A 26,109-nucleotide genomic window follows, 5' to 3' on the forward strand; every position below is an offset into this window, starting at 1 on the left:
CTTTTTTTCTCATGAGCTGTTCCTGCCTTGTTGGAGTTCCTGGAGGCTAGTGCTGCTGGACCTCCAGTCTGGCAGAGGCCTGGACGAGAGCTATTCCTTGGGTTCTCAGAACAGACCTAGCCTAGTGGAGAACAGTTCTGGGCCTGGCTCTGTGTCCAGAAGGGCTCAGTCAGTGGTCAGATTCTGATTGGGAGATATATGAGGAAACTTTGTTTGGTGAGAGTTGGGAGAATATAGTTCTGGTTCAGCCATTCTCTCAAGAAGTCATGATCATTTGATAGGCCTCAGTTTTCCTCTCCTAAAATGGGTAGATTGGACTTTATAAGATGATCCCAAAGTTCCTTAAGGCAGTAATGTGTTAGGATTCCATGACAAACCCGGGAGTCTGCCCCTGGTCTAGGTGACCAAAGTTAGCAAAGGCTGGGACAGCACAGATTGCAGTTCCCAGGTCTCTTTTGCCTCCCAGCTTTTTGATGTGTTTCTTCTCCTTGGAATGCCCCACCACTCCCTGTACCCACCTCTTTCTGCTCTGTCTGGCTAATACCTTCTAAAGCCAGGTATCAGCTTAGACTGCCGCTTGCCCCATACTTGTGTGGGTGCCTCTCCTTGGTGCTGGCATTACACCCTGTGCTCAGTACTTACCGCACCATATTACCGTCTGTTTCCTTGTTCTTCCTGACCTTACCTGAGCTTCTTGAGGGCAGAGACTGTCTGCTATCACCACTGTATCCCTCATTGCTGGTGCAGCACCTGGGATGTGGTATATACACAGCAAATGTTGAAGGAATGAATGTCCTCCCCCAACCAGGGTCAGCATACCCCAGTGTGCTCTGGGAACAGTTCTCTGACCCTCTCCACCCTTACCCTGCCTAAGGCTCTCTCTTTCTGAGCTGTGTGTGGGTGCTGGAGAGCCTTGGATAATGCTGAGTTGTTTTTGAAGTGTGTCTCATTGTGGCAAAGCATTGGGTGATGTTGCCATCCCCGCCCCCAGGACACTCTTGCAAGAATTGCTTCCACCAGGGATGGGCATTGACTTTGCCCTGGTCCTCCTCATCTCCAGCCCTGGAGGAGGGGCAGGCAAGCACGTGCAGATTGCTGTCCTCTGACCAGCTGCCCAGGGCTGGGCCATCTGCTGCTTGTGACAGCGGGTGGGGTGAGAGGGGTGAGTGATCTGTGCAGGGGAGGGAGTGTGGGGCAGCAGCATAGTCACTTCAGTGCACTGACTGCATGACAGAGTCCAGCCCCCCTTCTCCCCACGTTCTATCTTCTTTTCCAGTGCTCAGTTATGCTATGCTTCATCCAGGTCTTGGTTTTGTTCCAGCTGCTGCCCCCCACCACTCTGCTAGGAGAACTCTTGCTGTGTTTTTGTTAACTCTGTGTGTGTGCTTTGCCCTTTTGCCTATGCCTCCAAGAATCTTTATGTTACATAAGACAGCAGCAGCAAAAAACAGAAACAAAAACAAAAAATGTTAGAAATGAAACTTTGGACCCTTGTTATTCTCTGTTCAGATGCAAATGATGAATCTCTTTCCATCAGAGTTTATACCTTTCTGTTTACCACCCCGTTTTCTGTCCCTCCTCCTGGAGAGCCTTTGAATGGCAGGGATGGGCTGAATCACTCACTTGGAAGGACTGTAATTTAGCTTGTGCTTCAAACCTTGCCTCTTTCTGGCCTTGTAAGGACCTAAGAAAGACACAAAAAGGAAGTAACCTACCCCCATCACTCTTGGTGTGAGTTTGAAGGTTCTGAACTGGGGTGGGGTGGGGAGTGTGTGTGTGTGTGTGTGTGGGATTGAAGGATGAGGGTTGTGGACAGTCTTAAAAGCCACCTTTACCAAATGAAGAGGTGACAAAGCAGGGACTGGAAGGGCAGCATACCCTAACCAGGACTTCCCCAAACTTTAACATGCATATGAATCACCTGGGGAACCTTACTAAAATGAAGATTCTGATTCAGTAGATCTGGGATGAAGGCTGAAATTCTTCATTTCTAACAAGCTCCCAGGTGCTGCCAGTGCTGCTGTTAATGGACCATACTTTGAATAGTAAGGCTGTGTCCTTCCTATTCCACCTTTTAATAGTTGATTTAAAAGATTGACCTAGGGAAGGCAAGACAGGGGCTAGTCAGGACTTGCATAATTTAAACCCAGGGTCCTGGGCTGGCCTCTCAGCCAGTGTCTACAGAGCCTTTTAGGCGGGCCCCTCTTATCTAAGCTCCTGGCTTCTCTGAGCTCCTTTGGTCCAGTTTGGTTTCCAAGGTATAAGAACCACAGCCTTTCAGAGGGTGTGTGTGCTTACTCACAACAAGATTGGGTCCTTGCCCGTTTCTCTTTGGATCATTAGAAGTAGATAAGGCCAGGCCGGGTGCAGTGGCTCACGCCTGTAATCCCAGCACTTTGGGAGGCTGAGGCGGGTGGATCACGAGGTCAGGAGATTGAGGTCTCGATCCTGGCTAACACGGTGAAACCCCGTCTCTACTAAAAATACAAAAAATTAGCCAGGCGTTGTGGCGGGCGCCTGTAGTCCCAGCTACTCGGGAGGCTGAGGCAGGAGAATGGCGTGAACCCGGGAGGCGGAGCTTGCAGTGAGCCGGGATCCAGCCTGGGCAACACAGCGAGACTCCGTCTCAAAAAAAAAAAAAAAAAAAAAAAAGAAAGAAGGCCAAACCTAGCATTTAAAATAGAAGTTTAGAGCTGAAAGAACTTTTACTCTTTTCCAGTTTATTTTACTGAGGGGGAAATGGGCCCAGAAAAGTTTTGTTACATGTCCAGAATCACAGCCAGGGGCAGAGCTGGGGTGAAAAACCAGATATCTTAATTCCCAAGCCCCTCTCTGAGGGAGTGTAAACCTGAGTTAGAGATGAGAGAATCACAGAGTTGGTCTAGGGACATGCTGGTTGGACAAAAAGGCTTTCCAGTGGTTTGGGGGAGTTTTGCACCACATGTACAACTAAGGTGGATCAACTGACATCTTGGCAGCCCATCCTTTGTTCACTTAGGCCAGGGCTTTCATCTGCAGCATCACTGATGTTGGATCAAGTGATTCTTTGTTGTATGGGGTTGTCCTGTGTGTTGTGGGATGTTTAGTTGACATGCCTTGCTCTATCCATTAGATACCAGTAGCACCTTACCCCCAAGATGTGACAACCAAATATGCCTCTAGACATTGCCAAATGGGGGAGGTGGCACAAAATTGGTCCCAGTTAGAAAACCACTGGTTCAGGCAACTAGTATTTTGGGGAAGAGAGTCCCTCTGGGGCACCTACACTGGGTTGTTTTTTTTTTTTTTTTGCGGGGGGGAGTGTGCATTAGTCTCAGATTATAAAGGTAGCATGGGTACCAGCCTTCCTGGGAGTTTATTTACAGTTTAGTTTATAGTTTAGTTGGGGAGGGAGGAACCACGAAACTATTAACTATAGACTCCCGGGAAAGCTCCCACCTTAATGCCTCCTCCAGGATGTGTAGAGACCCAGGCTGGACTCTGAAGAATGGGGTCAAAGCCCAGAGTGCTTAATGAGGAAGAGATTTTGCTGTCCTGGGCTGGATTGCTTAGCTAAGAACTGAGTAACTATCATTCACTTACTCCTTAAGAGAATTCTTCCATTCTGAAAAAAATTTATATATATATACACACACACATATAATATATAATATATATATTTGGAGACAAGATCTTACTCTGTTGCCCAGGTTGGAGTGCAGTAGCACAATCATAGCTTACTGTAACCTCAAACTCCTTGGCTCAAGTGATTTCTCCTGTCTCAGTCTCCCGAGTAGCCAGGACTACAGGTGCACACCACCACACCTGGCTGATTTTCTTTTTATTTTTTGTAGAGACAGGGTCTCACTCTGTTGCCCAGGTGGTTTCAAACTCCTCACCTTGAGTGATCCTTCTGCCTCAGCCTCCCAAAGCACTGGGATTACAGGCATGAGCCACTGCACCTGGTGTGAAAAATAAATTTTATCTGAATTTGTAGAGGGCAGTGAGACACATTAACCAACAAATATCTACACTTGAAGGGAGAGAGACCAGCTCAAGCCTGACATTGGTAGACTAACTCCTTATTTTTTATTTCTAACTTGATTTTATTCTGATATGGGATGAATCCTCTGATAGCTTTTCCTGTCTCTTTTCCAGTGTGTTAAGTGATTATTGCTGTAAGACTGGAATTACAGTCTGTAACATTCTGAGGACATAGATATAAAACATGGGTAAATGCCCTTTTTAGATGTGAGTCTAAGAAAGGGTTTTTATCCTTTTTCAGTTTCAGAGGATACTGTACTTGCAAATGCTTTTAAAGCCACAGAGTTCTCACCCTTGTACTCAACACTAGGCCTTCCTAAATATTATTCCAGTGCACAAAAAGCATTAGTGATGGAATGGAGCCTCCATTGCCTCCTGGCTTGCATTATTCCTGACACTGAATCTGCTGTAATTCTTTGCTCCTCTGTCTGCCATGTGTCTAATTCCCTGCCCCATGGCTACTTTTAGGATTTTCTTTATCACTGTTTAACATTTCGATTATGATGTACCTTGTGTTTTCTTTTTGTGTTTCTTCTTCTTCTTGGGGTTTGATGAGCTTCTTGTATCTGTTTGTGTATAATTTTCATATAATTTGGAAAATTTGGGGCATTCTTTTCTCAATATTTTTTCTGTGCCTTGCTACCTCTCCCCAACCATTACTCCTGTTCTGTTAGGCTGCTTGATATATCCTACAGTTCACTGATGTTCTGTTCTTTTTTCAGTCTTTTTTCTCAGTGTATAATTTTGGATAATTTCTTTTGCAAATTTACTATTTTTTTCTTCTCCATTGTCTAATCTGCTGTTAATCCTATCCTGTGTACTTTTTATTTCAGGTATTGGTATTTTTCCCTCTAGAAGTTCAATTTGAATATTTGAATCTTTGTTTTTTTTGAGACAGGGTCTCGCTCTGCCACCCAGGCTGGAGTGCAGTGCTGCGATCATAGCTCATTGCAGCCTCAACCTCCTGGGCTCAAGCAGTCCTCCCACCTCAGTCTCCTGAGTAGCTGAGATTACAGGTGCATGCCACTACACCCAGATAATTTAAAAAAAAATTTTTTTTTTTTTGTAGAGAGGAGGGGGGGTCTCCCTATGTTGCCCAGGCTGGTCTCGAACTCCTGGAATCAAGAGATCCTCCTGCCTTGGCCTCCCAAAGTGCTGGGGTTACAGGCACAAGCCACTGTGCCTAGCCACTTCAAATATTCTTTATGACTTTTCTCTCTTCATCATGCTCGTGCTTTGTTCTTCTTGAACACATGGAGTATATTTATAATAGAGATTTAACATCCTTGTCTACTAGTTCTGTCATCTGTCATTTCTTGATCTGTTTCTGTTGTTTGATTATTCTCCTAGTTTTGGCTCATATCTTCCTGGGCTTTATTTTGCATGCCTGTTAATTTTTTATTGAAAGCCAATCATAGTTCTACCTTGCTGGGTGCTGGAACTTTTTGTATTTTTTAAAATACTTTTGGGCTTTGTTCTCAGGAGCAGTTCAGTTACTTGGAATTGGTTTGATCCTTTCATGGCTTACTTTTAAGCTTTGTTAGGGTGAGTCCGGAATAGCTAACATAACTAAGCTGGTCCCACTTGGAGGCAAAACCCTTCTGAAGATTCCATCCAGTGCCCTGTGTATTAGAAGACTTTTCTGCCTTGGCTGGTGGGAGCATGTATTAGTCTGTTTTCACACTGCTGATGAAGACATACTCAAGACTGGGAAGAAAAAGAGGTTTGATTGGACTTACAGTTCCACATGGCTGGGGAGGCCTCAGAATCATGGCAGGAAGTGAAAGGCACTTCTTACATGGTGGCGGCAAGAGAAAATGAGGAAGAAGCAAAAGTGGAAACCCCTGATAAACCCATCAGATCTTGTGAGACTTATTCACTATCATGAGAATAGCATGGGAAAGACCAGCACCTGTGATTCAATTACCCACCCCCCCCTCCCCCCGCCGGGTCCCTCCCACAACACGAGGGAATTCTGGGCGATACAATTCAAGGTGAGATTTGGTTGGGGACACAGCCAAACCATATCAGAGCATGAACTATTTCTGACTCTGAGTGAGTTCTAGGGGTTGTGCCACCCACTTCTTTCTGATCATTATTTTCCCACCCTTGCTAGTTTCCTCAGAGGCATGCACAGATCAGTACTCAGCCCAAAACTCAAAGGGGTCCATCTGCAGATGTTTGGTGGTTTTGCTCTTTGCAGCTCTCTCCTTTTCAATTAATTTGCCCTGCAAATTCTAGCCACCTGGGCCTCTCCAAATTTCCAACTCTGTTTTTTCAACTGAGTGAGATTGCTGAACTCTTTCAGGTTTCTCTGCCCTACCCTATGGTCTGGAAACTCTCAAGGGAGTTAAGTGGGGCAGTAGTAGGGCTCACTGCGTTTTTTCCCCCATTTCTCAAGGATTACTGCCCTGTGCTGCCTGTTGTCCAATGTCTGAAAACCGTTATTTTATCTGGTTTTTCAGTTGTTTAGGGAAGGAGAATAAGTTGAGTCCCCATTATTCCACCATGACTAGAGGTAGATATTCCTCAGCTGTCCCTCAAATCAGGTATTAACCTTGGATGTCTTTTCCTTCTGTGTTCACTTATTGAAACATGGATCATTTAGACAAATCTTATGGTAATTCAGCCAGATTCACATCATGTCAGTTTGCCAAATATTTATCTGGCACCTGCTGTGTCCAAAAGAATAGTATAGCCAGTATCTTGCTGAACGTGGTATAATCTGTAACTTTACCCATATTCTAATGCTGCACCTTCTAGCAGAAGGTTCTGTGCATCCTGACATGCATGTGACACAAATACACTTTGAGTCTTCTTCCTGTACCTCCTGATCATGGTCCCATTAAACCTGGGCAAACAACTGAACTAACTAGTCAGAATTGGTGAGCAAACAGCAGGTGCTTGGCTGTCTGCCTATTCATGAGTCAGGCCCAGACAGCCGTGTGTGGGGAGGGAAGAGAGCATTAAGTCTCTGTGTGTGGGTGAGCACCTCCATTTTACCTGGCCTTATTCTGTGCCAGATACTATATTCAATTTCAAAAATGTGTGACTCATTGACTCTGTAATTCCATGAAGTATAGGTCTGTTACCTCAATTTTATATGTGACAAACAGAGGCTCACAACAGTAAAGCAGCATACCTAGGCCCCGTGAGAAGCTAGAGGTAGAGTCAGGATTTGAATTCCCTTTTGTGTGACTCCAGAGACTATGTACTATTCACTAGACTACATTGATTGACCCTGTAATTTTCTCTGTCACTTCCCTCTTCTGGACTCCAGCTTATCTTCCTGTTTTATCTTTGACACGTTGGCTGTATATCTCCCATGACTTTTCACTTCGTACCTCATGTTGTAATTATTTGTGTTTGTGTCTTATATATATACACAATATACAATAGACCGTAAACTCTTAAGGGTGTATGCTTCCTTTACCTCTCAAGGAATCTCGTACATGTAGGTGCCCAATGTATGTGTTGAATAGTCACTGAGTTCCTTAAGAAAGAAGCATGTTAGGAATGAGTTCATAAGCCCTGTCTGGAGGGAAATATCAAATTCTCTCATTAATTTATGATGTTTCTTCTTCATCTTCTCTGTGTTTATCATAATCCCTTTTAACATATTCCAGAATGTTGCCTGAATTAATTAATTAATTATGGCTGGGCACGGTGGCTCACACCTGTAATCCCAGCACTTTGGTAGGCTGAGGCTGGCGGATCACGAGGTCAAGAGATCGAGACCATCCTGGCCAACATGGTGAAACCCTGTCTCTTCTAGAAATAGAAAAATTAGCTGGGCTTGGGGGCGTGTGCCTGTAGTCCCAGCTACCCGGGAGGCTGAGGCAGGAGAATCGCTTGAAGCAGGAAGTTGCAGTGAGCCAAGATTATGCCACTGCACTCCAGCCTTGCGACAGACTGAGACTCTGTCTCAAAAAAAAAAAAAAAAAAAATTAATTATTTCTCAGGACGTGTCGTCATCTGATTTGCCTGGATTTTATAAAGTTATTCATTTGGTGCCTTTGTCTGAACTTTGCCTAATTTGGATTACTTTTGGAATCTCTATTTAGACGTTTGAAGGACTCTCCTTTATGTTAATTAGTTTAAGCAAACTCCTTGATTCCTGATTTAGGGCCCCACATGCAGGGAACTGGAAGTATGACTGGAGCTAGAACTAGAACATATAGACCTTGGCAGAGGGACTTTGTACAATTAGAAGGTGAGGTAAGGGTATAGGTGGCGGCAGGGGCATGGGGCTAATCAAAGGGAAGGAACAGTGGGCAAGTTCCTACTTCTCATTTTTGCTTGTACCTCACAGTCCCACCTTGACAGCTTACAGGAAGCTTGGGTAATTTATGATGAAGAGGACAGGAGGAATCATGGTTTGGTTATAAATTAGGAGGCTTCCTGGAAGTTACACAAGATGGAGAATATTTGGAGCCAGAAGACAGGATCTTGTTTGGCTTGAGTGTGCACCTCATTGGGGCTGTTAAGCTTCATTAGATGGAGGTGAAGACATGTCCCTGGAATCCTAAACCTGAAACTCAGGGGAAAATACTCAGGTTAGTTTCTGACTAGAAAGGAGGGAAATGGCAGAAACTGGGACCATATGTATGGAGAACCTTAAGGCCTCAGATGTATTAGGGAAGGTCACCTCTTTGGCCCTGCCACTAGGCTATTTTTTTTCCATTCATGAATCCTATAGAAGAGGTAACAATTTCAGGGGAGGGGATGATGGGATAGAGAGACTTTGTTGTTGTTGAACACTAAGGAAGCAGGAAACTTTAAGCTGTATCCCCAACTTCTACCTAGCTTTTGCTAAACACAGAGTGTGGAAGTGTTAGTTCAGAGAGACTTTCCATGGAAGAGGTGGAGGGTGTCTCTGAGCTATCTGGACCATTTAGGAAGCCTTAACTCAAATCATTGGGTTAATTGAGAAGGTATACCTTATAAGACACAAACCCCCTCTAGTTATCATCCAGTCTTTCTTCTCCCTTCTTTTTCACTTCCTTCCCCAAATAGTTTTGCCCTTATTATGTCCACTTTCTCACTTTTTTTTTTTTTTTTTTTTTGAGACAGCATCTCGCTCTGTCACCCAGGCTGGAGTGCAATGGGGCGATCTCAGCTCACTGTAACCTCCGCCTCCCTGCTTCAAGCGATTCTCCTGCCTCAGCCTTCCAAGTAGCTGGGACTACAGGTGTGCACCACCACGCCTGGATAATTTTTGTATTTTTAGTAGAGATGGGGTTTCACCGTGTTGGCCAGGTTAGTCTGGAGCTCCTGACCTCAGGTGATCCGCCCGCCTTGGCCTCCCAAAGTGCTGGGATTACAAGCGTGAGCCACTGCGCCTGGCCTCCCACTTTTAATTCACGTTAAATTTGATATAATCTGCCTTCACCACTCCGATAAAACTGTTCTTGATTAGGTCACCAGTGATTTCCTAGTGGCCAGATCCAGTGGGCCTTTTTCAGTCTTCGTCTTTCTGGGCCTTTGCTGTATCTGCCACTTCTCATGTTTTCCTTGAGTCTCTCTGTCCCTCTCTTGACATCTGTGTTGCACATGCCCCTGGTTTCCATGTACCTTTTGGAGTATCTCTCATAGGCTTTCCTTCCTCAGTATGCCCATTATAAGTTAGCATTCTCCCTAGGATTCTGTCCTTAACTTTCTTCTCAACCTGTCCTCTTTCCTAGGTGAGCTCATCTATTTTGCATGGTTTCAACTGTCACTTACAGGTTGATCACTCCAGGGCTACATCACTCCAGGGCTACATCCCAAGCTCAGAGTGCTCTATAGGGTTTCACATTGATTTCTAATTTGCCTGCTAGACCTTTCTACCAGTTATCCCTCAGGTACCCCAGCTCAACATATTAAAGAATCATCTGAATGAAATTCATTATGTTCCCTGACCAAACCTGCTTATTCACCTGTATTCTTTTTCTCCTGTGGTAGCTTCTACCATTTATGCAGTTAGGCCAAAAACTTAGGCTTTTTTTTTCCATCTTTTTTTTTTTGAGACAGGGTCTCACTCTGTCGCCCAGGCTGGAGTGCAGCGGTGCAATCTTGGCTCGCTGCAAGCTCTGCTTCCCAGGTTCACACCATTCTCCTGCCTCAGCCTCCCTAGTAGCCACCCGCCACCATGCCCGGCTAATTTTTTGTATTTTTAGTAGAGACGGGGTTTCACCATGTTAGCCAGGATGGTCTCGAACTCCTGACCTCGTGATCCGCCCGCCTTGGCTTCCCAAAGTGCTCGGATTACAGGCATGAGCCACCGTGCCCAGCCCCAGGCATCATCCTTTATTGTTCTCATTCACCTCATCCTATTAGTTTTTGATATATTCTATAGCATTTGGCACATCACAGGCACTGAATGAATGAATGGATGGATGGATGAAAATGTTTGTTTATTTCATCCAAATTTAATTACAATTAAGTACCTTGGCCTTGGTGAAGCTGAATGCTCCTGGTTACACTAACTTTTGGGAAGGTCATTTGATTTTTGGCCACACTGAAATTATATCAGGAAGACTCTTTTGAAAGATAAATACTTTGTTGGAAGGATTAGTCATTATTAGAAAGGGGTGGATTGGTCACTCTGCTATCTTTTAGGGCTCTCTAAGGAACTGCTGAGAAGTTTGTTTATACAGTTAGAGGTGAGGTGGGTGAAGTCAAATTGTGCTGGCTGGTGGAGTGGGGGTGGGGTTGTCCATGGTGCTCATGGGAGTACAGATAGTGTGTTGGTGAACTTGCCACAATGCTACGGATTTAATGCAAGAAATAGGCAAAGCTTTTCTGCTGGGGGAAGTAATATGCCCCATTTCACTCACTAATGGATTTCCTAATTGTATGCTAGTATTTCTAACATAAAGGCTGAGGATGTGTATTTAACCGTTTTGCCAAGTTTATCTCCCTTTTCTTGCTGTCCAACCCCCTGGAAAAAAAAAAAAGGAAAAAAGGAGAAAGTGACTTAAAGAATCAGGATTTGGGCTGGGTACAGTGGCTCACGCCTGTAATCCCAGCACTTCGGGAGGCCAAGGCAGGCAGATCACATGAGGCCAGAAGTTTGAGACCAGCCTGGCCAACATGGTGAAACCCTGTCTCTACTGAAAATACAAAAATTAGTCGGGCTTGGTGGCGCACACCTGTACTTCTAGCTAATCGGGTGGCTGAGGCGTGATAATCACTTGAACCCGAGAGGCAGAGGTTGCCGTGAGCCGAGATTGCGCCACTGCACCCCAGCCTGGGCGACAGAGCATCTCAGGAAAAAAATAATAAAGAATCAGGATATCAGGATTTGGAACCAGAGAAGCTCTTCAAGTAGAGATCGTCTGGTCCAGCCCTGCATTTTCAGATGATGATGACAATAATAATGATAGATGGTGATGAATATAATAGTAACTACTATTTTTGATGACTTACTAAGTCACAGGCACTATGCTATGTACTTTATATATATTTCCCCATATAATACTTAAAATATCCCTGTGAGATAGGCATTATTAAGTACCAGTTTATAGAAAGGAAATAGAGGTCCGGAAAGCTTGCGTAACTACATTGAGGTAAAGAGAATGCTGAAGTAGCTATCACGCAGAGAGATGAAGCAGCCTCCTTGTTCAAGGTCAAGTTTTCCGGTTAAAGGAGAAACACAAGTAGAATCCAAGTCTCTTGACCTTGAGCTCAGTTGAGCACCTATTTTTTGTTTTGACCTGAGAACTCACTTTCTCTGGTCATTTTTGTCTTATTTCTCACTATCCTTTTAATTTCAGTGAAATTGAATGAAATAGAGGGAAGGATGGTTTAGAGTTGGGGTTTTTGGTGAGTTTTTAAAGTTTATTTTTAAATAGGCAGCTTTCCCAGACTGACTGGGAATGTAGCAGAAGGCCTGAGAACCAGGAAGTGACACAGACCTGTTTATACCATCCCACTCCCAGGCCTTTGGAAAACGATCCACAGAGATGGTAAAAAGTAAACATAACTGCATCAGCCAGCTCTCTAGGGTTTGCTATTTTTGACCTGGAGGAGGTGTTTCCTGCATAGCTGTAAGTACTCGGAATACCAAAATTTAGCTCCTAAACATTCTTTGAGTGAAGGTATATAGACAGACAGACATTTTTTGTTACCAGACAGCAGCATTCAGTGACTGTAGGCAGACAAAATTAAGTTTTTTTTCCCTCCTCTCTCTGCCATCCTTTTGGTGAGTTGTTCTTCCATTTCTTTATCTTTCTTTGTAAGTAGCACTGTGCATGCAAAACACTGTCCTGGGAGCTCTAAATTTGTGCATGGGTTCAAGGTCCAACTCAAAGCTTTCTCTTTCACTTCTCCCTACTCCCATCAGAAGTCTTTGTTCCTGTGTCCTCTGTGTTCTCATAGCACTTTTTAAAAAACCTTCTTTGGGGCCCTAGTAACAATTTGACAGTGTTATATAGATAAACATAATTCCTCTCACGTAAGTTGCGAATTCCTTGAGAGTAAGAACTGAACTGTGCCCCAATTCATCTCTGTGATCACCCAAGCCTTGCATAGAAGACAGCCAGTAAATATTAGCTGAATTGCAGTATAGTCATTGGAGACACAGAGCCCTAAGAAGTCAGCTTTAGCAAATCGGCTTCCCGGACTTTATTTGCCAACTGGGTATTGAAGCCTGTTCCACTCAGCCCTGATGGGAACCAAGCAGAGAGATGTGATGACACATGAGATATATCTCTAGGGTCTAGGAACCAATTACAGTCGCCTCTGCCAAGCATCTGTTTTGCTACCTGGCCAAAATTTCAGGATTTATATAATGTTTTCCCTCTTGTTTTATACATGCTGTTATTTTGCCATTTTGTATTTTTCTATACAAATTATATCTTGTGAGTTTATCTTTTTTTCTCATTCACTCGAGAAGTATTGTTGAGCACTTGGGGGCAGAGAATTGGTGGTCTCTGCAGGAGTTTATTACCTGCGGAAATGCAGCATACAAAAGTTAAATAACTGTGAGTGGCCTTTGGGGAGGGATATGATTGACTGTCCTATTCCTGGTCCAGGCAGGGATGCTGAGGGTTTGGAAGAGCCTTCCATGCCTTTGGGCTGAACTGAGAAATTCTCCCTAAACTAAGATGGGAACTAAGCTTGACCTTTTATTTGGAAAACAAAAGAGCAGGGAGCCCTATTAGGGAAGCAGGAGGAGGAAAGACTTCCAGGCCTCTTGAATTCCATTTATCTGTAAAATGGGGCTGATTCCACCTATTTAATGAGGTATTGAGTGTGTGTATGTGTATATTCCCTTAGTCTCCCAGAAACTAATATTATTTTAGGATAGTCACAGACAATAGCTGTTTAATTTGGAGGGGAGGTAGTACTAAGTGCTTTAAAAAAATTTTAGAATTTGATGGGAAAGAATGTGGGAGGCTCACTTGTTTAACCTGTTGGCTGTTCTCTTGTCTAAACTAACATTGTGTTTTGAGCCTAGTCTCAGGCAGTGTTTCCAAACCAGCTGAAACAGTGCCCTTTGGGAGTCTAGTGGGGGTCAGTCATGGCCTGTTAGAACAGGAAGGGGCTTAGCCAGCATGAATTTGAGCACCCACTGTTTCATACATCGTCCTATGTGTCTCACGTTTGTCTTAATTTCACTGCACAGCAACCCAATGAGGTGGGTATCATTTATCCAGTTTACAGATGGCGACTGTACCTAGACCACCCAATTGCCCTAGACCACCCAATTGATAGTATCTGCCATAATTTTTCCATGATACTGGCCTCCCTGAGAGATACGTAGTTCAACTGTTTTGTTTTACTGATGAGAAAACAGGCTTGGAAGCAAAGTGCTTGTCCAAGGTTGGCCCCTCAGTCGTGTTGAAGCTGGGATTGGAGAAGGGGTTTCCTACCTTCAGGTCAGGAACTTATGACAGGCTTTGTTCCTGCTCACAGGCACTTTGCCTCCTCCCCCCTTTTTTTCTGTCTGGTCTTATTTGTTCTCTCTTGCCTTTCTCTCTTGCATCTTTTCTCCCTTTCTCCCTGGGCCCCTGTATCTCTGCAGTGTGCAGAGGCTGGGTTTTGTTGTTGTTAAGATGTGTTATTTTTGGAAAGCATTTTAGGAACACTGTGTACGGATAGTCCATACAAATGTGCTGATGGATTGATTAAACCCTAAAGGGAAAGTGGACTGTCCTGGGTTTGCTGCAATGCAGAGGGATATGGATGGTAGGGATCCGTCTTGGGAAGATGTAGGGGAATGTGCTGCTCAGTCAGAACAATGAGGATAGAGTTAATGTTGCTTCCTTCCAGTCAGAGCCCGTGTTGACTTACTTTTTAGAGGAAATACTTTTGGGCCCCTCCTATTCCCTAGAAGACATTCCAGTTTTCTTACAGCTGAAAGGTCCTTTGGGGATCATCCAGGTTCACCCCTGAGACAGAAAGACTCACTGACTTGCCTGAGGCCAAACCGCTTTTCAGTGGCTAGGACCTAGGCTGTCCCTCCTGTCCTGTGATCAGGTCCCTGCTGCAGTCATCCTGCTGTTAGGTGCTAGAGACTTGTTAAAGAGAAGACTTAGGTGGGGTGGTAGTGTGTCTGCTGGCTTTCCTGTTCTCTGAAGTTGGGGAAAGCGTGTTGCCCAGATGATGTGAGCAGTTCTGGGGGTGGAAGACAAGGGCGCAGGGAATATCAAAGCAATTCAAAAAAACCTCTGACACTGTATAATGGCTTAGGTGGCTTAAGAGGAAAGCTGAGGGTAATGTTTGTGATTTGGAGGCCGTGTGATTTTAACAGGAGTTTGATGTTTGCCTTTTCAAGTAGGAGCTGGAGATGAAAGGAAATGGATAAGTTAATATTCTGGCCTGAAAGGATGTCAGAGTCCGGTAAAATATGTGGCTGTCGAAGCACTCAAGTGTTAGTGGCAAAAAGGAAAGGGGAAGATACAGAAGTTAGTAGGACTAGAAGAATCCATTGATCCACAATGGGAGAAGATAGAAGGCATCTATAAATAACTGAATTTTGGGGGGTAGGAGGCATTAAGGTCCAATAAGTGTTTAGATATCTTTTGATGCTGTAGCCTGGCCATTTCAGGGTGAGTAGGAGTACAGAGGGGAGATGTTGCAGGGAAGAAAGAGAGGTTAAGGAAGGGCCTGGGCAGCTTTGGCTGTATTAGTCATTTCTCTTACTTATCACACCCCTCTGGGGAACTTTGGACTTCAAAGTGTTAGGACTTGTTATCATTACAACCTGAAATGTAATTAGCTGGTTAAATTCTGTTCATGTTTCTGGAACTGTTCTTTGTCCTTTCTCATCATGTGGCAGGATCAAGGTTGGTGAACATAGTTAATTAAAGGAATAAACTCTGTTGTTCTGGACTCTCACCACTGCTACCATTATCCTCTGTCTAGATTAGTCTGAGGCAAGAAAAGGATTTATGTTGGTTTTATCATCCCAGTTCCCTCTCTTAACTAATGGACAGAGGAGCCATGGTTTAGGAAAAAATTTGTTCTAAAAATTACATGTAGAGGTCGAGACAGGCAGATCACTTGAGGTCAGGAGTTAGAGACCAGCTTGATTGACATGGCAAAACCCTGTCTCTACTAAAAATACAAAAATTAGCCAGTCATGGTGGCGTGCGCCTGTAGTCCCAGCTACTCAGGAGGCTGAGGCACGAGAATCACTTGAACCCAGGAGGCAAAGGCTGCCGTGACCCAAGATTGTGCCACTCCCACTGCACTCCAGCCTGGGCAACAGAGTGAGACTCTGTCTCGGAAAAAATAAATAAATAAAAATAAAAATTACATGTAAACGGAGTCTGACTTTACCCACGCAGCACCTGGGAGCCACGCTTGACTGAATCAGACCCTCTTGCCTTTAGGAGAAGTGTTTGATAGTGTGAGATGACCTTGCACCTTCAGCAGGACTATGGCATTCTCAGCAGGGGTGGGCCCCAGGCACGTGGACTGAGGAGATCTGGGCCCTGGCTGCCTAGGGAACAGGGGGCCCTGGCTGTTTCCTGGCTGGCCCCAGCTGCTGCTGCTGTTGCCTCCCAAGGCCAGAGCCATTTTTGAAGGTGACTCCAGGGCACCTTTAAACTTATTAGCAGGCTCTTGGGTTAACTTGGAAGCATCTGTGGCAACAACAAGCAAGTAAACCATGTGAACTTTGGGCTTGTGTTGCAGGCCCTTACCAGAAGCCCACCATGCGTGTCATCATTTCTCAGCCCTCTGCTGTCTTGGCTTCTGGCTAAGACAATAAACATAAGCCCCAGGTGTTTCTAGTTTACAAAGCATTTCCTCATATTTTGTTCCTTTTGAGCCTCCACAGAGTCTACGGAGATAGTCAAAGCAAGTAACAGCCCCATTTTACAAATGAGGAAACAGGGGCAGAGATGAAGTAAGTGACTTCCTCAAGGTCAGAGCTGTGGCTTGAGGGCAGTTTTCTTCCTCATTGGAGGAACTTAGGGACAGGAAGTGAGTGTCCACGACATCACATTCAGTAGGGCAGTCACCCAGCTGTTGATGTTCTAGGTTTACAGAGGTGGGAGAGGCTGCCCTTTTGGGGCTGACGGTCGAGCTGAGGCCTCCTGCTACCACCAGGTGTTGGGGCAGCAGCACTAGTTCCCAAGAAATAAAATCAGAACGGTGACTCTCCTTACCTGTGTTTTGAAGAGGAAAGCCGGCTATTGGGGTAAGAGATGGATTACAGCAAGAGAAGGGTAGAAGCGGTAAAGAATTCTGTGGCCTTAGAGCCTTTTTCAGATGTGGAAACAGAAGGCAGAGAGCCTTCATGACCAGCTCCCTGGCTGGTGGTGGAGGTGGGACTGAGTCATTGAGGCCCTCTCCTCTGTCTCACCTTTAAGTTCAGATGTGATATTCCTTGTGAGGATGGCCGAGTGCTAGTTTTGAACTTGATGCTTAGTTCTAGGTTCCTCTTCAGTGATAATTTTTTTTAATTAGGAGAAGTAGTCACTAACATGCCAAAGGAATACTGAAGTGAAATGGATTCTTTTTGTTTAAACAAAGTTTTAGCCCCAGTATTTCTCTAGGGATAATGAATACCTAGTGAAACTTTTTTTTTTTTTTTTTTTTTTTTTGCTTGGTGTACTAAAGCCACAATCCAAGGACAAGTCTTGTTTTTTTAAATTCTATATTCAAGGCAGATTATTTCTTAAAATGATTAGATTTATACTGTGGCCCTTTCTCCACAGTAGCTGGGTTCTCCCATTCTGGGTAATACTTTGGAGATTTAGGGGTTAGCTTTCCTCTGTTTTATTTCTGAAGCAGTAACCCTTGGCCTAGCCTTACATATAAACACCCCACTGACTACCTTCTATTTATCTTTTCTTTGCAAAGCCCTCATTTCCATCACCCCCTCTGTTCTGCACCTGTCCCGTCTTAGGCTTCAGGGTGGAATTGGTTCCTCGACTCAGGTAGCTGCTTAAGCAGTAAGGGAGGAGCCAGCTGTTCCTGCAAAGCAAAACCAAAAACAAACAAAAAACCTAAAACCGATCAGGAACTCATACATGTACATCTTGTCTGCTCCATTTCCATACCGGCTCCTCCCCACAGTATTCATGATTTTGGCAAACCTTTGCTACCTGCCTGTCAGATGCCAGGCCTTGTGCTGGCTATTGAAGATTCCGAGTTGAGTAATTCACTGTCCCTGCCTTCAAGGAAGTCTCAGCCTGGTGTGGTGAGACAGATAAACAAATAGATACGATAACCTGTTAAAGGTACAGTCATAGCAGGGTAAGAAGGGGTCATTTCTACGTTGGAGGTGGGTGTGGTGTGAAGTGTCAGGAAAGAATTCCTCTAGATGACCCTTGTGCTGAGCCCCTAAAATGACTCTATTCCTGGTAGAGGGAGCAATTAGGTTTTTGGGATTTGTTTTAATGGCAGTTTGTTGAGAGAGGAGACAGGTGGTCTATAGGAAGGCCTTGCTACATTAACTTAACATTTTGTTTGAATAGATAATACATGTACAAAGTACAACACTCAATATAGTAAACGGGAATATATGCAGTTAAAAATTTTTTTTCTCCTTCCCCGTTAACCACTCAGTTCCCCTCCCTGAAGGCGATCATTAGTTACCAATTTCTTTTTTTTTTCTTTTTTTTTTTTTTTGTGAAACAGAGTCTCACTCTGTCACCCAGGCTGGAGTGCAGTGGCACAATATCGGCTCACCACAACCTCCACCTCCTGGGTTCAAGTGATTCTCCTGCCTCAGCCTCCTGAGTAGCTGGGATTACAGGTGCCCGCCACCACACCTGGCTAATTTTTGTATATCTAGTAGAGACGGGGTTTCACCGTTTTGGCCAGGCTGGCCTTGAACTCCTCACCTTGTGATCCACCCGCCTCGGCCTCCCAAAGTGCTGGGATTATAGGCATGAGCCACTGTGCCCGGCAGTTACCAATTTCTTATGCTTTATTCCAGGTGAGTTTTTCCGTGCTTATAGGGGGGTGTGTGTGTGTCTGTCTTTCAAAAATACATGCATATACCCAGGTTATTTTTTTCACATACTAATTTTAGAAGTCATTCCATATTAGCACAGGTTGAATTGCCCTGTTCTTTTTAAACCACTGTACGGTATTCCATTATATTGGGTGTACTATAACTTATTTAAGTACTCCCCTTTCATGAACTTTTAGGTTACTTCAGTCTTTTGCCTTTACAAACAATATATGAATATCTTTCATATATGTCATTGCACATGTGATTTCTTAGGGCACATTCTAGAACTGATAAGTCAGAGTATATGTGCATTTTTTTGGAATAGTTATTAACAAGTTGCTCTCCGAAGGATTCTATATTGATTATAAAATGCTAGCCAGGCAGAGTGGCTCATCCCTCTAATTTCAGCCCTTTGGGAGGCTGAGTTAGGAGTATCACTTGAGGCCAGAAGTTTGAGAGCAGCCTGGGCAACATAGTGAGACACCCTCTCTCTTTAAAAGAAAGAAAAAAAAAAAAGTTAGGTGTGGTGGCGTGCTCCTATAGTCCCAGCTGCTTGGGATGCTGAAGCAGAAGGATTGCTTGAGCCCAGGGGTTCAGGTGAGCTGTGCTCACACCACTGCATTCCAGCCTGGATGACAGAGTGAGACCCTGTCTTTTAAAAAACAAACCAAAAAACACCAAAAAACTAAATTTAAGATTCTTTACCATTTGGCCGGCCCCACTGCTCTTCCCTTACCTGTCCCCTCACACCCCACCAAAATCCTCTAAAATCCCTGCCAGTATGATCTTCCTAAATGAGTTTAGTCTTATAATTTCCCTGTTTAGAATCCTTGTAAGGGTAAAGTTTAAACCCCTCTGCTTAGCCCCTGCCTCCAGCCTCTGCCAGGAGTAATGTGCTCCCATAGTACTCTGATCCACTTGTATTTGGTGCTTCCTTTTTTTTTCTTTTCCTTCCTTCCTCCTTTCCTTTCCCTTCCTCCATTCTTCCCTCCCTCCGTCTTCCTCCATTCTTCCCTCCCTCCCTATTCCTCCATTCTTCCCTCCCTCCCTCCCTCTCACATCCTTTAGGACTCAGCATCACCTCCTCTAGGCAGTCTTTCCTGACTACCACCACTTATGCACAAAACACCTAAGCACTACCTTATGTGGCCTCATTTATTCACTGCTTAAATATTTTTTATACACGTGCTGTGATGTGGCACATGCAGGTGTCATTCTTGATGATCCACTGGTTATTGCCTTGAGGGGATGACAACTGCCCGGTAGGGTTACCTGGTGTGACTGCACCTAAAACAGCAATACCAAAGGGCCCATTGCCAGTTCTGTCACTGACCAGCTGGGGCCTCTGAGTATATCCCTTAACCACTTTGGACCTTAATTTGGCATCTGTCAAATGAGATGGTGGAACTTGAGGAACTCTAAGGCCCCTGCTGTGCAGGTCTTATTAATGATTACAACAGCAGCAGCAGCCAGTGTTTACTGAGGACTTACAAAGCACCAAGCACTTTGCCAGGCACTTTGTCTATCCTAATCCTTACATCAACTCTACGAAGTTAGTATGGTTACTATCCCTATTTTACAGATGAGGAGACTAAGGCTAAGAGAGGTTGTATGACTTGACCACAAGGTCATAATAAAGAAACAGATTTGAATCCAGGCATTCTGACTTTACTGTTCTTAGCCACATAAATGGGCACACATTCGACACACAGTTTTGTGTACTGTTTGGTGGTCACTCACAGACTCCATCCCAGACCTCTGCATGAACCATCCCTGTTCTACAGTTTTAAAGGCTCAAACTGGAGTCTGGGTGAAACCTGGGGACAGAAGACTGCTATAGTCACAATTATTAGAGGGAAATGGGTGAGGACCAGTGGCCAGCTCTGTTCATGAACCTTTGACAATTCTCACAGAGAGTCTTGTTTTGGACAGAGACAACTTACATTGCTGTTTTCAGTTACCCTCTTTAGGAGGGGAGAGTAGGCCTGAGTCATGCTTCAGACACAGATTAAAATCAGATTTGGTACCAGGTGCAGTGGTTCACGCCTGTAATCCCAGCACTTTGGGAGGCTGAGATGGCGGATCACTCGAGGTCAGGAGTTTGAGACCAGCCTGGCCAACATGGTGAAACCCCATCTCTACTAAAAATACAAAAATTAGCTGGGTGTGGTGGCGGGCACCTGTAATTCCAGCTGCTTGGGAGGCTGAGGCAGGAGAATCACTTCAACCCGGGAGGTGGAGGTTGCAGTGAGCCAAGATTGTGCCATTGCACTCTAGCCTGGGCAACAGAGCAAGACTGTGTCTCAAAAAAAAAAAAAACAAAATCAGATCTGGGTAGTATCCCTGGCAGAGTCCCAGGGGCATCCTTTATTAGGGTTATAGATGGCAGACTCCCTAATCTATGCATATAAAGCCTTATTAATGGAGAAGGGGGTGTGTGTGTGTAACTTAAAAAAAAGAAGTGTAATATTATATGGAATACCTGTTGTAAACTAAAATAACTGGCAAATGAAATTAAATAAGTTAACTGAAATATAATAGGCCCACACCATAATGTATTGTAATGTATCGTCAACCCATTTACCTCCCTAAAGGCTTATAGAAAAGAATCTTTAAAGTCTTGAGCTCTGATACACACACTTTCTCACTCTCTCTCTCTCTCTCTCTACTGGTTCCTATTTTTCTGAAGTCTTTGTCTGAACTAGAGTGGGTGGGTGGTAGGGCTAGTTAGCAATTGCAGCCCATTCTCCATGCCTCCCCCCGTCTCATCTTTTTCAGGGACAGCCAACAGAATGTGGTCACAGGTGTGTTGGGTGAGCCTTGATTAATGAGATTCACGGCTGTCGAGGCAGGTCCTCCGGCTCATCAGCCTTTGGCAGTTTAGCAAGCAGGCTGGGGCCCTCAGCTCCCACTGCTGCATTCCTTCTCTAGGCGGTGTATTCTCTCTTTACGACACGTGTTCTCTCTCTCTTTTTTTCCTTTTGGTTAGTTGAACTTGTTCTGAGTCCAAGTGGCAAAGGCAAAGCCTGACTTGGGTGTAGCAGCTCTGTGTCAATAGCCGTCTCTCTGCTGGAGCCTCCAGGCAGGCGGTGGGGCAGAGCTGGGCAGTTTCTGAAAGCCCTGCTGTGCCTGACTGCCATCCAGGTGAGACAGAGCTCACCTCCTGGCTTCTGCACGCTGCAGGCCTTGTTTCCCCAGGGAGGAGTTGAAAAGCCACTTCTGTGCTTGCCTCTCCTGGCAGCAGGGATTCGAATAGTTGCTAGAATTCTCTCAACTTTGTGTGTGATTATGGCTTCCTTACCAAAGTGGCTGCTTTTAACTAACTTATGGCTGAAGTTTTCACTTTATGTCCTTGTTTGTTTGTTACAGGTGAATCAGCTCCTGGCCGACTTTAGGATTCTTCTGGATTTTAAATTTTTTCTTTTTAAAAAAACTTGGACGGATAAAAGATGTGCCATGGCAGGATAGCACCAAAGAGCACCTCAGTGTTTGCCGTGGCCTCCGTGGGACATGGAGTGTTCCTTCCGCTAGTGATCCTTTGCACCCTGCTTGGAGACGGACTTGCTTCCGGTAAGTCCTGACCTGCCTTCTGTGTGTGGGTGGGAAAATATTTAATACCATTGTTTCTCTCGAAGACTAGGACAGGGGACTCTCCTCCTGGCAGGCGGTTTCAGGGAGAGCAGAGGGTGGAGGGCTTTTGTGGTAAATATAGCAGGGAGCCAGTCCTTCTGGGGTCTAATGAGTCACCTGGAGGAGGGGCGTGTGGGAGCCTGCTGGTGGTAACCTTGTCACCCCTCTCCCCCAGCCATAATCATCATCAGGAGGACAGAGGTGTAAGGTTCAGAGCACAATATGCAGGTTAAGGGGACAGACTTTGGAATCAGACTGCCTGTGTTCAGTGCCCATTCTCACTACTTGCTTGCCCTGTGACTCTGAACAAGTTATTTTACTGCTGCAAGGCTCTGTTTCCTCAGCTGCAGAATGGGATAATAATAATACCTACCTCATTGGGTGGTTGTGAAGATTGAGGTAATAAAATAAGTATGTAATGATTGTTAGCTGTCTTTTGTTTGTTCGTCTTTCTGCGCTTTTTCTCAGAATGAGTGGGTAGTTGAAGTATTGTAATTTAGTGAAAATAAGACCTGGTCACTGACACTACAAATGTTGTGATCTTGGGCAAGCGACTTAACCATTCTAGGGCTCAGTTTTTCCCTCCGTCAGATGAATGGGTTTACCTGGAATAACATTTAAAGTCACTTCTTTGCCCCTCAGTAAATGCTTTGATGATTCTAAGGACTTTGTGGTTGAAGATGGTGAGCTGGACGGGCCCTAGCAGGGGCTAGACATGCCCCATTGAGCCTTTTTGTTTGTTTGTTTGTTTGTTTTCAGAGAGTCTCACCCTGTTGTCCAGGCTGGAGTGCAGTGACACAGTCGTGGCTCACTGCAACCTCTGCCTCCTGGGTTCCAGCGATTCTCCTGCTTCAGCCTCCCGAGTAGCTGGGACTACAGGCTCATGCCACCACACCTAGCTAATTTTTTTATTATTTAGTTGAGATGGGGTTTCACCATGTTGGCCAGGCTGGTCTTGAATTCCTGACCTCAGGTGATCCACCCACCTTGGCCTCCCAAAATGTTGGGATTACAGGCGTCAGCCACGTGCTCGGCCCATTGAACCTTTTTGAGTTTGTACAGCCCTTGTTGCCTTCAACAGTTCTCCAGAGACCCTTCTAGGCAGTCTTTGTGTGATCTTCTAGACAAAATGTCCTTAAAGGACATGTTTGGGTGTGTACGGTAGGCCTCTGGGTGGTGTGCCACAACCTACCTCTGTGTCTACGCTCCAGAATCATCATTGAACTCACCAATACTGGTGTTCCTACTGGACTTTGTTAGAAACACATACATGGCAGTTTCCTTGGCCAGTGCTTCCTGGAGAGAGATCTCAGAACTAGATCCTGGAAGGGGACTTTGGTGGGGACAGTAGGGGAGTGGTATATTGTGGCTGTAGAGCCTCCATAGTTTAGTGCTACTTCTTTCATTCTCTATCAGCTCCCACCACCCACTTATCCAACATAAACAGATAATGGCACAGTCTCAGCTAATCTTTTTTTTTCTTTTCTTTTCTGAATTGTTGGAAGAAACAATTACAGATTTTTTTGTTCATTGTAGCTTTCTCCACTACCAACGTATAGATGTGCCTTTCCTTCCACCCCATTCTGACACTTAACCCAAGCCTTTTCCCCCTAGTCATGAGGAGCCCCTGGCACAGCCCAGGGGGCCATGATGATTGGGACCCCACAATGTGGCCATCATGGTTATATGAGGTTTCAAAGGAAGAGAAGACCAGGCTGTACCAATGTGCAACAAAATGAAGCAGAGCCTCCTTTCATAGGGTCACCCCAAAACCAGAGGAGGCCTCTAGAAGTGCTAGTTGCAGAACCACAGAGTGTGGTGACTCTCTTATTCACCACTGTGTCTTTAGAGCAGAAGTTGGCAAACTGGCCCACAGGCCAAATCCTACCTGCCATCTGCTTTTGTAGAACCTTCCAGTTAACTGTTTATATTTTTAAATGGTTGGAAAAATCAGAAAGATATTTCATGACATGTAAAAATGTATATGAAACTTAAATTTCAATGTCTATAAAGTTTTATTGGAACACAGCAGTGCTCATTCATGTATATATTGTCTGTGGCTGCTTTTGTGCTGCAGTGGCAGAGTTGAGTCGTTATGACAAAGACCATGTGGCCTGAAAAGCCTAAAATGTTGAGGCTTTAAAATATTTGGGTCTTTGTAAAAGAGGTTCTTCCCCAGCCCAGAACAAATGGTGCTCAATAAGTATGCATGTGAATGGAATGACTGTCAGAGCAGGAAGGAAGGAAGGACTAGTCAAAACCAGCTTGGGCTTCAGAGAACTGTGCACTTGCTGCCCAGAATCTCACAGCTAATGGTAGGGCCAGGACCTAGCCTGGTGCCTGGCATACCACTGTGACCTGCCTCTTCCAAGGCTCCTCTAAGGAAACTGCCCTGGCGTGTGGTGTTAGTGGCATAATGTCTGCCTTAAGCCTCTCTAGTGTCATTAAGCTATCCTATTTACCCCTAACCTCCCTTTTGTTGGCTTCATCCCTCCCATTCTCCACCTCATTTTCCAACTACCCACACCTTCCCAGCTTCCCACTCAAGATCCGAAATCCATTATCAGGTTCCATACTGGCTGGATAAAGGGATTATTATTTTCCACTGTGGAAAAATGTGTCTCTTTATAGTGTGGGCTCAGACCAGGATGGGAAAGTTGGCTCTGTTGTTTTCTTTCCCCTCCCCCACCTGAAAGAATGCTCCTTCCCTGCCACCCCAACCTCCAAGTCTTTTCTACTCCCCATAAAACATGTGTACTGGCAGGGGAAAGGGGTTCACCTTTGCTTAGATCCTGTGTACTAAGTTGCTACCAATGTTTTTCCCTTTCTTTGGAGTAGCTTCTAGGGGAGTAGGTGCCCTTTCTAGGCCTGAAACCCAAAGCACACCTGTATGGCCGTGCCTGCCATAAGCAGCATGCCAAGCAGGCTTGTCCAGAAACCAGGATCTCAGATACTCTGAAGCCGAGGAAAGGCAGTTTAATTCAGGAAAAGCCTCTTTTCCTCTTCTTGTGTTTCTTTTTTCTTTTTATTTGTTTTAGAGATGAGGTCTTACTCTGTTGCCAGGCTGGAGTGCAGTGGTACAGTCATAGCTCACTGCAGCCTTGACCTCCCAGGCTGAAGCAGTCCTCCCATCTCAGCCTCCTGAGTAGCTGGGACCATAGGCATGCACCACCATGCCCAGTTAATTAAAAAAAATTTTTTTATGTTGCCCAGGCTGATCTCGAACTCCTGGGCTGAAGTGATCCTCTCCCCTCTGCCTTCCAAAGTGCTGGGATTATAGGTGTGAACCACTGCGCCTGGCCTCCTTCTTGCATTTCTTACCTGTTCTTATAGCTGCTCCTGAACACCCACTTCAGAGACATTTTTAAATGGGTGCTTGTAAAATATATAGCCTTGCTATCCAGTGGGCTGTAGTAGACCCTGGCTATATGCGTGTGTACAGGCACATTCATGACTCTGAGAATACCACTAGACATAGGTAACTGGGCATCCTCTGGAGACAATTTGTCTGCATCGTCTCTGGTCGTAGATACCACAGTCATCATAATCTGTATCATCTCATCATCAAATATCACAGTTTTGATCACAATCTAAGGTAGGAAGAATCAGGTACTTGAGAGTTCTGGAGTAAAATTACATCATGTTTAAAGTTCAGTTTCCATACTGGTTTCTCTCATCTACAGCTCGAGATTTGCAGTTATAGCAGAAAAGGTGTTAGAGAGGCATTGGGTCCAGCTTTCCTTTGGTCATTCCTTTAAATGGGGAGAATTATTGATAAGTTTCCTTTTTAAGAGTGGCAAAAGGAAGCGTATCTTATTCTTCACACCTAGTCACACCATGCAGTGGATAGACCAGAATTAAAAATAAAATCTATGCACATGCTACCCAATTTGCCTTTCTTGGACTAGGCAGAATTAAGATCTCTTCTCTGTAGCAGCCTTTCTCAGGTCTCCAAGTCTTTCATTTTACCTGTAGTCTTAAGAAACTTGCTGTATGACCTGAGGCAAATCACATGACCTCTTTGTGTCTTTTGCAAAACAGAAACAATAATCCTTAAG

The 26,109-nt window shown here is 44.8% G+C and overlaps 1 protein-coding gene across 5 annotated transcripts in view; it reads left to right on the forward strand.

The window, feature by feature from the left end:
* SUSD6 (sushi domain containing 6) overlaps positions 1-26,109 on the forward strand; it is a 103,652-nt gene that overhangs the window by 25,177 nt on the left and 52,366 nt on the right. For 4 of the 5 annotated variants that reach the window (XM_016926267.4, XM_063793619.1, XM_063793620.1 and 1 more), the window contains exon 2: positions 21,791-21,991. In XM_016926267.4, coding sequence (XP_016781756.2) covers positions 21,871-21,991 — 121 coding nt within the window. In that variant the 5' untranslated portion in view covers positions 21,791-21,870. Of the gene's footprint in view, positions 1-16,044; positions 16,658-21,790; positions 21,992-26,109 lie in introns of those variants that run through there. The other variant, XM_063793618.1, reaches the window with a different exon arrangement.

The sequence above is a fragment of the Pan troglodytes genome, chromosome 15 (genome assembly GCF_028858775.2).
Source record: "Pan troglodytes isolate AG18354 chromosome 15, NHGRI_mPanTro3-v2.0_pri, whole genome shotgun sequence".
Taxonomy (NCBI): Eukaryota; Metazoa; Chordata; class Mammalia; order Primates; family Hominidae; genus Pan; species Pan troglodytes.